At 39.7% G+C, this 11,140-nt stretch overlaps 1 protein-coding gene across 1 annotated transcript in view; it reads left to right on the forward strand.

The window, feature by feature from the left end:
• Nucleotides 1-11,140, forward strand: part of LOC125046454 (cAMP-specific 3',5'-cyclic phosphodiesterase-like) — a gene marked incomplete in the record, with an annotated part of 556,588 nt that overhangs the window by 544,446 nt on the left and 1,002 nt on the right. Inside the window, 6 exon segments of the mRNA XM_047644237.1 lie at nt 4,174-4,490; nt 6,696-6,794; nt 7,041-7,205; nt 7,447-7,824; nt 8,175-8,357; nt 8,659-11,140. The exon segment at nt 8,659-11,140 is cut by the window's right edge and continues 1,002 nt beyond it. Of these exon segments, the coding sequence (XP_047500193.1) occupies nt 4,174-4,490; nt 6,696-6,794; nt 7,041-7,205; nt 7,447-7,824; nt 8,175-8,357; nt 8,659-8,973 (1,457 nt within the window).

Here is an 11,140-nt window from a genome sequence, read left to right on the forward strand (position 1 = left end):
TATAAACAGAAACGCACACAAAAAAACAGCACTATACACCACTTCGTTTTACAATCACCATTATCATCAGAATCATTAAACCCAGTCATATCTGCAGTTTTGCATAGACCTTTCCTACAATTGACAGTCCCCCCCCCCCCCCCCCGCCCCATCCACTCCCCTTTTCTCCTGTCCCATTCTTCTCTCTCCCCCTTTCCAATTTTTCTCTTAGTTTCCTTTCTAAAAAGTCGGAAAGGTCACTTTCACAAGGAGAGAGGCCAGCCAGAGTGACTTCTTTTTTTCTTTATCTCTGAAGGACAAATCTGAAATAGGTTCAGATCAGGTCAAGTCGAGATTTCTGCGGCGAGGGGAGGGAAGGGGGGAAGGGAGGGAGGGACAAAAAGATGTAGTGGATGCATGATTCGAGGAAACGCATGGAAATGCAAATAAAACAAAAGTAAGCGAATACCTGAAGGATATGTGTAGGGAAAAGAGCATATTAATAAGTCTGAACTTGAGGGAAAAAGAAACAAGACGATAGACCGGAAAAAAAAGTGAGATTAACATTATACATGGAAATGATGTAACGAAAAAAAAAAATCTGATAAAGAAAAAAAAAATAACGGATGCCACGGGGTGTTTCCGAAAGATCCACATTACACAATTCTAGTCGTTTGAAGGTTAAACGGACAAGCAGTTGATGGATGTAGGGTAGAGGGAGAAAGGGAGTAAGGGAGACATGCTTAAAAGTAGGAAAGACGGGTAAAGGAGGCAAAGACGGAAGGAAATTTGAGGGGAGTCGGAGAAACGGTGAACGAGACAGAGGGGGGGGGGGGGGGTCGCCAGATGAGGATTCAACCTACTTAATCCAAAGGCAGTTGCACTCCTCCAGATAGCGCTTGCCAAAGCCAACCGGCACTCACTCCCGCTTTCTTTCTTTCTCACTCACGCTTTTTCTTTCTTATATCTCACTCCCGCTTTCTTTCTTTCTCACTCACGCTTTCTCTCTCTCACTCACGCTTTTTTTCCTCTCTCTCTCTCTCACTCACGCTTTTTTTTACTCTCACAAACGCTTTTTTTTTCTCTCTATCACACGCATTCTTCTTCTTCTTCTTCTCTCTCACGCTTTCTTTCTTTTAGTGTGGAGGTGACCGCCCGGCGCACGTGCTTTCCGGGTATTCGTTTGTTTACATGGTCCAAGCCGCCGATGGTATTTGGTTCGTCCTCTGTTGTCTCCTTTTCTTCTTCGTTTTTCCCTTGCCGCACGGATATTTTAACCTTCTTTTTGCGTTCGTTTGTTTTAGTCCATATTTATATTTTTTCCCTTTTTCTGTCCCTTCGTCGTTATTGTATCACTTCTTCACCATGATTACCATCACCACTACTAGTACTACTACTTCGTTTCTAGTACATCGTATGTTTCATGACAGCTACGGGTGATAGAGGAAAACACTCTCGAGCACTCAGCCTAGGTTAATTATTTTAATCCAAGGTGCAGGTCACTGAACATGAAATATCTTTGGTGTTCGAATGCTCAGGTTTCAGATACAGTGAGAAGAAACCTCGCTCTACAATCTTAACGGTTCTCAAGGCAAATTAAAAAAAAAAATCTTGTCAAGTTTACCGCATTTCGTAAATGTATGTACCACGCAGATAGCTTGTTGTTGTTTTGGCAGAGTTCACAGCAACGCTTCACAGTCTTCTACGGTTCTCGAAGCCAATTCTTATATTCTTGAGACGACCTTGCCTTATAACCCGCAAACCGATCCATCTCCCACGGCCAGCCTATTTTACCCCTTGTATGTTTTTAGCAGAGTTTATGGCAACCTTTCTTATTGTATTTGAGTGGTGTGCTAGCGTCCTCAGTCACCCCACGAGGCGCCCTTGTCTGGCCCTTGTCCAAGTCTCTCTTCATCTATGGCGCCCGCACCGAAACCCGCCCTTCCATATGACTGCGCTACATCCCCGATTCCGCAGAGGGCCTCGGACCTGATGAACCCACAGACAAAAAAAAAAAAAAAAAAAAAAAATAGATAAATAAATAAATAAAAGCTTCGTTGAAATGGTCGTTGTAGGACAAAGCAGCGTGGTCTGTTGATTTCTGGTCGACCTGTGTGAAGTTCGGTTGAAGTTGTTGCGGTTCCTGTACTTAAGGACTTTAATCGTCGTGGAATTGATTCTACGTCGAAACTAGCTCTCTCTCTCGCTCTCTGTCTCTCTCTGGTTTATGATTTACTTGCTTAGATGTGAATTCGGAGAGTTGGTCTGCGCGGCTACGAGACAACCACACCATAATTTACGTTATAAGTGAAGGGGATAAAACCTAAGAACCAAGGAGCGTCTTTCTGATCCAATAATAAATTGGGAAGAGAAAGAGAAAAAGTGGACACCTTCAAACACTTTTTGCGGTCATTTCCCTTCAATAGAAAGGACACATTATTAAACATAGATTTTCAACACCTGATTCACCGCTGAGGAGGCAAATATATTACGTGTTTATTACTGATTCAGAAACCGTTTCCTAACATCGAACGTGTGATGATCATAGATGGTACGTTAACTTGACAGTTTTTAGGCAGGGTGATGTATATGGTTCGTGTGCGTGTGCGTGTGCGTGTGCGTGTGCGTGTGCGTGTGCGTGTCACAGCCGCAACATGTTCTTTCATTCTCTTTGTCATGACGGCACTTCCATTACCAGGCATTATTAGTTTCCGATTATTGTGTTATTCCGTCAATATCAGTTCATTTCGCAGAACGTCATCGCTTTCTATATACCCCCTCTCCCCCCACCCCATTTTCCTGTGCTACATATGACGTCATAGATGGGTGTGCCGAGCTCCCGTCTGCTACCCTGACCTTCACTAGTTTTCCTTCCTTTTCTCTTCATGTGAAAGATACCAACAGTAATTTCTAAAAACAAATATGTTAAGGCAGTGATATATCTGAGAATGACTATGTGGTAGAAGAGAAATGCCTTTCGAAAAAGATGAACATGTTTGTGTCATTATTGACTTGGTTCCAACACATACATACACACACCTACCTCCCCAGCCAATCCGGAACCTGGAAGTGGATGACGTAAGTTGGTCCGCCAATCCATAAACGAGGAAGGAATGACGTCATGAGAGCTCTGCCCAATGGCATGGCAACCTCACGTGACGTCATTGAGTTGCGCTGAGCGGGGCGAAATATACCTCTGCACACATTTAGTCTGAACTTTAACAATATCGAAAAAATATATATATACATACATATATAAACGGATGAATAAAGAACTCCCATTTCAGCATGGGTGGTGATTTATCTTTTCCCACTTACGTAAGCACATCTCCCATCTCACTCAATGAGCATATTGAGAGAGCACCTCCTCTTATCAAATAAAAGAAATGTCTGCCTGTCCTATTTTCCTATTACCCGAACATGTATACCCCATCTCAGCAGAACCGTGCCTGTGTGGTCTCTTGTGGGAACTTTCCATACTGGTATCTCAATTCTACCATTCCTCTTGCGTGGCCCCCCCAAAAGCAGAAAATCATATAATATATATATACATATATATATATACATATATATACATATATATATATGTTTATATATATATGGATTAAGCTAAAGACTATCATATGAAAGCAGCAACTAGATGAAGTGGCTATTAAGAACTGAAGGCTCTGAAATTATGATTATTGTTATCATTTTTATTTTTACCATATTTTTTCATCGGCATTATCATTATGACTATTATCTTATAAATACACGGCTTTTGCTTTACTACCATTGATCTTTCTTACTCGGCAGTCGGTGAATAGGACCGAGTATTTGGTAGAAAAATGAGATAGAGATGCAAGTGCTACCATATCCTTTCATTCTCATTATAATCTTTCGAAATTATGGTGTTGACTCGTTTTTATACAGGCCGCTAATGTCCCTCCCCTTTATTTTCCTTCTGCTCTTGTCTTTTCTTCCCTTTCAGCTTCTTAATAATTGTCTCTGTGTGACAAGAATCAGTGTCCGAACATTCATTCACATGCTTTTATTAATTTCTCCATTCCATTTTCATCGCGTTGGTTTCATTCCATAAGAATTCCCTCACATTAGTCATTTCATCCATTCTTCCATTTCCATTTTTCTTCCACTTTTCGTTGCGGTCCTTCCCCACTCGTCCTTTTCTTTAATCCAAGCCCTTCTATTCCACAGACCAACAACAGGAGCTCGACATCCCGAGCCTGAGGGTGGACGACGGCGAGCAGCGACCCAAGAAGAAGGAGCGCAACCTGTCGAGCGGTCCTTCGTCGGCAGTCGTCCCAGAGGCTTCAGTGGTAGCCGCCTTGCCTTCCACCACGACCACAACCACCTCGGATGGCGGTAGCGTCGTTGCCACCACTGGTATCAAGGATGTGTCGATGTCACAGATACAGGGCGTCAAGAAGCCGCTCCTACATGCCAACTCCTTCTCGGGCGAGAGGCTGCCCAAGTACGGCGTCGACACCCGCCAGGAGGAGGAACTGGGCAAGGTGAGAGGCGCTTTGTCCTTTTTGTTAATTGGTCTTGTCAGTGTGTGTTTATAAACGTGAAGTATTTGGTAAAGGGAAGATAGAACATCCTTCAATGGGTGCGTCATTGCAAAGGTTGGTATATTTGTTGGAGTCATGAGGTATTATCATATTTGATCCCCGAGAGAATCGGCAAATAATATGTATGGAATGTATTTGTATCCCAGTCTTTAAGCCATAACTTCTTTTTATCATTCTTTTGTTAATGTTGAATAAAAAGTATATTCCTTAGTATTCTTCAAGGTCAAGCTTAATAATGGGATACACATTGTGGCTTAGATGCCTAATCAGAGTCCTTGTATCATGTAAATCTGATTCATGTACAATCTGGATAATAGGTAAGTGGTTTGAGGATATACTTTCTGTATCAATAGGCTAACATACTGCCCTATATTTCCAACCAGTGATTTTGTGTTAGTTTACATGTCGAATATTACATTGAATAACATGTTTCATGTTCTGTTAATAAAAAGAAATACTGTGATAGAGGGACCTTCTTTGTGTGCATACCGATGTTATCAAGACATGCATTATCTCTTACTTACTTCTTATGTGTTTGTGTTCTGGGCAGCTGGAGGATATAAGTGAGGAGGTAATTTGGTTACCTGAACACCACCCATAGCTCCTTCATCTCCATGCAACCTTAAACCCTCACTTGCTCTCATCAATAGCTTCCTTTCCCTTTAACTCGGTTCCTTGCATTTCTTCACTACACTCTCTTAAATTCATGTTCACTGTCACATTACTTCCTTTTCTTTTCTTTTTCATTTCTCATACAAGTTCTATTCTCCCTGTAGCTTCATGGCTCTTATACAACTGCAAGCTTCTCACCTCCATAGACTCCTTCTTTCTACTGTCACACGTTCCATGCTGCAACACTTTCTAGGTTATTTAGGATTCTCATTCAAAACTCTATCAGAATATGCCAAGTTTTTGTTAATTTTCATTTTTGTTTCCTTTATAACCCAGAAACAGCACCTAGTTCATACAATAATTTCCTGTAGCCTCCAGTCTATGCACAGCCTTATATACATACATGCTTGCAACACACCAACATTACATGACAAAGATTACATCACCATTGCAATCCCAGAGACATATCTAGACTGCTGTGTCATTCAGTCATTCAGAAACTTGGTTCAGAATCAATTGATCACTTTTTTTTCTTTCTTTTTTTCCAAACCAGGAGACTTATTACAACTTGGATTTAAAGTTAAAGTGGAGCATTAAGAGTTATATCTAAGCATACAGAAGACACATGCACGTGCCATCACTAAACAGTAACATGTTTATGAGACTCAAGCATGACATACTGCTCAATGCACCCTAGATTTGTAACTGTTAACAGACAGTTTTGGATGATCAAGTTCTTCTTGGCTACTTGCACTGTTGTAGTACATATATCATGCCAATACAGCATAAATCCATTTATTTTCTTTCAACTTATAACTAGCTGAAAAATAACTTTTTCTCCTATAAGTTAAATGGAACAGTACATACATGTAGTTACACCTTGGTAGAAAAAAGTATTTGTAAATATTATAAACAAGTATTTGTGATGTAATAATAATGTAGTCCTAAATTAGTTGAGCTATCTTTCTTTAGGTATTTATATAATCAAAAGTAATTTTATAGCTTCTCTTTATACAATGTCTCTTATGACAGAGATTAACATATATAAAAAAGATTTCTTGAAACATTAAAGAGTACACTTTTATTGTTTACTTCATAGTTTTAATGTAAACTTGTCAGTATTTAAAAAATGAGGTCGTAATAATTTTTAAGTATCCACCCATCCACCCACTCACCCCCCCCCCCCCACACACACACCTCACACCCACACAGTACACACACACACACACACACACACACACACACACACACACACACACACACACACACACACACACACACACACACACACACACACACACACACACACATACCACAGAATATATGTGTAATGGATTATACATATTATTTGTATTTCTTATGCATAAGTGACAACAAATGCATACAAACATTTTTTATATACAGATATATCCATACATTAATACACCATACACATATATAATCATACAAACCAAAAACACCACCATAGTTATTAAGAGAAAAAAAAAATGCTTATGGTCAAGATTAAACTACGTAAATCTTTTCTCTTTTCAGATTCTAGAAGATATAGACAAATGGGGCATTGATATCTACAGGATAGCCGAATTATCAAATAGAAAACCTTTAACTACCATCACATATACTATTTTCATGGTAAGTGCAAATGAAAATTGGATAAACTTGTATCTTATTGAAAGTTATATGGTTGTTATAACTTGTATATTCTTGAGACTTATATGGGTGTCATAAATTGTATAATACCCACATGGCCTATATGGTTTTTGTGAATTGTACATATTTTTGGCTTCTTCTTCCCAATTCCCACATCCAAAAATTCTATTAAAAAAAAAAAAAAAAATCAATATAATCAACTGCCATTTTTCTCTCTCTCCCCTACAGGAACGTGATTTGCTAAAGACATTCAAAATTCCGCCCAAGACTTTCATAACATTTATGATGACCCTTGAAGACCACTATTTGAAGGACGTTCCATACCACAATTCTTTGCATGCAGCTGATGTCACTCAGTCCACCCACGTTCTTCTCAACTCACCTGCCCTTGAGGTATATCATATGAATGATATCCAGTGGCTTAGTAAAGCAATGGACTAGTTGACTTCTCACTGCCCTTTAGGGCAACTGAATTATAACTGAAATCAGTTTTAAAAAATAAAAAATTACTAAAAAAGATAGTTTCATTTGATAAAAGTATTAAATAATTTTTTTTTTTTGCTCAAGTAAAAAGGAATACTTGTCATAATTTGCTTTCTCTGTGAATATTAACCTGTACTCTCAAATCTTGCAGTCTGTCTTCACAAGCCTAGAGATCCTGGCTGCAATCTTTGCAGCCGCCATCCACGATGTGGACCACCCAGGCCTCACAAACCAGTACCTGATCAACTCCTCCTCGGAGCTCGCCCTCATGTATAACGATGAATCTGTGCTTGAGAACCATCATTTGGCTGTGGCCTTCAAATTGCTGCAGAATGAGGATTGTGATATCTTTGCCAACCTCGGCAAAAAGCAGAGACAGACTCTCCGCAAGATGGTGATAGACATGGTTCTTGCCACAGACATGAGCAAGCACATGAGCCTCCTGGCTGATCTCAAAACAATGGTTGAAACCAAGAAGGTTGCAGGTTCAGGTGTTCTCCTTTTGGATAATTATACAGATAGGATACAGGTAAATAGTTGTCTCACTTTTTCAAAGAATCAGATGAAAAAATACTGGTGCAAATACAAGTATATTCTATAAAATTGACACATAAAAGACTGTAAATGAAAATATGTCATTACCATTAATTCTTTGTTCTTATGTTACATTAATTTAATAAGCCTTTTATACGCAAAGGTAAAGAAAGTCTGTAATATTTAGAACTGAAATTCACTCTTGAGAAAGAGAACATTGCATGCTTCACAAGAAAAAAGTTCTTGGTAAAATTAGAAATTTATAAAGTCATTCATGAGAATATTATATCTTTTTAGACAGCCAAACATTAACAAACATTTCTAACTGTTTTGTCATTTCCTCAGGTGCTTCAAAATATGGTGCACTGTGCAGACCTCAGTAATCCCACAAAGCCCTTGGAACTCTACCGACATTGGGTTTCCTCAATCATGGAGGAGTTCTTCCAACAAGGCGACCGTGAAAGGGAACAGGGTATGGATATATCTCCCATGTGTGATAGACATTCAGCCACCATTGAGAAGTCTCAGGTAAGAGGAAGGTCTACTTTTTGTATTTTTCTTATTTTATTACTGCTTAACTAAAGTCTTGCTAACTTTTGATACTAGAAAACTTATTTATTAATATTATTATTATTTCTGCCACCACAGTAATTGATAAAACTGTAATTTTGCATCATAGTAATGGATATCCTTAGGAAGAAAACATCTTTCCCCACATGTCATGCAATTCCTTTTGGAGCTCTCAATCATTTGATAACCGAATGCTTTGCCATGGGGTTTCTTTTCAATTCAACTCCACTCATAAATAATCCCACTCCCAATATTACAGGTTGGCTTCATTGACTACATTGTGCACCCACTATGGGAAACCTGGGCTGACTTGGTCCACCCAGATGCACAGGACATCCTTGACACGCTGGAGGAGAATCGTGACTGGTACCAGCGCATGATCCCAATCTCGCCATCCTCTTCATCAAATGACCTCAAGGAAGAGGAGGGCCAGGGGGATGACTCAGATGATGGCCCTGAGGAGGAATTGTGTGCTGCAGCTGAGAGAATCCAGATCCAGTTTACGCTTGATGATGAAGGCAGTGGAAAAAGAGCGCCACCGGAAGACGCTCAGGGGGAGGACCCCACAATGTGACCACTGGTGGCCTCTTACTGTACCAAACTTAAGCGCAAAGTGATGAGGTGGCTGCACCTCAAGTGACCAACCCCATGGGAGGCGGGAACCGTGTTAAGTATCGTCCCCCTCCATGTTAGTGGCCTCGTCTTCAACTTTTACCTTTGTACCTCATCTTTTGAGATTTCTTTCATAGCCAGTTGGACACTCTGACTATCTGGCATGCTCCCAGAGCCAGAGCCCCAATCTTGTGAAGAGTATGTTGTGCAAACACTTGGGTGTTTCTTGTGGATAACGCCCGGTGAGCCGAATGTACGTTTTGCCATGTGTCCATAGCGTGCCCTGCAGGTTCAGGGTTGATCGCATGGGTTTGTCTGAGCTCCTCAAGACTGTGCCGTTCGCCCAGCCTCCTCAGCTGACCCATCCTTGCCTAGTGAGATCATTATTTTCTTGTAGCAGTTGTAGAGTTGTAGGTGGTCACAACAGTGAACAGTGCCAAATTGTTCCTTTTGAATATGGACCCTAAGGAAGTGACATGTTTATCACAAATTAGTGAGCACAAGTTTGGGACGTTTTATGTTAAGTGAGGACTGTGGCTTGTGTGTGGTACATATCAGATAGAGGGATGGAGAATGGGCACATAATGTCTCCATGGTGCTTATGTCATGATTTTGAGAGTGTAAGGCATTACTAGCTCTTTCATTATAACAGATGCCTGATAGGGTTCCTTGCTCTTTTTATCTTTCACAGCAGATCAGCTATCAAAGAAGCCAAAGATAATTTATTGCTTCAGGTTTGTGGTGGTGCTCTGTGTGGCCACCAAAGAAGGCATTGTTGCTGCCATGTGGTACAAAGCCCAAGTGTTGACATGGTGGCAAGGGCAGTGGATCCTTTCAGGCAAAGAGAATTTTATGTGACAAAGTCAGCTATTACAGACAGTGAGGGAGGCTCGGAAGAAGCGTCGACGTGATCACTTCGCTTCTTCTTCCTCAGCCGTTACAGGATCACTTTGTAGTCACTGACTGTGCCAATTTTCATGCAGGGCTCATGACTAGTGTTTATTTTGCAGTGTTTACATTTCAGGTTTTACTCTTTTTAGATGGCTTATTTTGACACTGTCATAGATGTTGGGCAAACTTGAAAAAATAAAAAAATATGGGTTTAAACAAAAAACAAAAAAAACATTTTGAAATAGGTAGAAATGTAGAATTTTCTCATGTGATAACAGCAGAGTATTGAGAGCATAGTATGCATCATGTTGTACTCCATCAGCTGCTTCATGTCAGGTTTATGGCTAACATCATTACTCATGGTTTGAGAGAGCCCCCCCCCCCCAGCACCATAAGCAAATACCCACCAAGCTTTTTTCCTCCCCGGCTACCAGCATAAAATTCATTCACAATAAAAGGTAAATAAATATAACAGGATGAGGGGAGGATGGACTGTCTTCATTTTGGATCAGTCCATCACAAACTCAAACCATGGATTCTGATTATGCCTCTAGCATATGTGTTGCCTAGTCCTGGCTTAATCAAGTGGTATATTGAGCCTCTGTCCTCCATAGAGAACAGTGCGGAGGAAAAAATAATAAACGAGAGTAGACGGAGGAGGAGGAGAAAGAGGATATGGAGGAACGTTTAGTTTTGCAGATGTTCCTCTTGCCAGACCTGAGGAAAAGACTCTAGGTTTAAAGAATGCACAGGAATGTGAAAATTTTAGGTTTAAGAATAATTTTGGATTTTCAGAGTAGAAAGGATTCTTTGTTAACTTTACTGTAGTTAAATTTACTGTCTCTATACAGAATATTCCTTTTCTTCTTGAGAATATTTATTGTTGTAATATATATTATGTGTGCATTATTTAATTAAAAGTATTTATATCAAATGAAGAGATACATATATGTAAACATTACCCTGTGTATAAGATAGATGGGTATATACTATCATCATTATTTTCCATATATATGTATGTATACAGTATATACTGTTCTACTAACATTGGTTTATGCCTCAGGTCTAGGTGAATATCATTCATAATTGCAGAACATCTGTCTGGACTATGTCGATACTCTTTGTATTGTACTTCCTTGTATGTGAATAATCCTCAGAAATCCTGTATGAATATATCTTATTTTTATTATGAAAGAAAAAAAAATCATGAATCTATGTTTCTATTTCTTCATCTTGTC

Source organism: Penaeus chinensis, chromosome 4 (assembly GCF_019202785.1).
Source record: "Penaeus chinensis breed Huanghai No. 1 chromosome 4, ASM1920278v2, whole genome shotgun sequence".
NCBI lineage: Eukaryota > Metazoa > Arthropoda > Malacostraca > Decapoda > Penaeidae > Penaeus > Penaeus chinensis.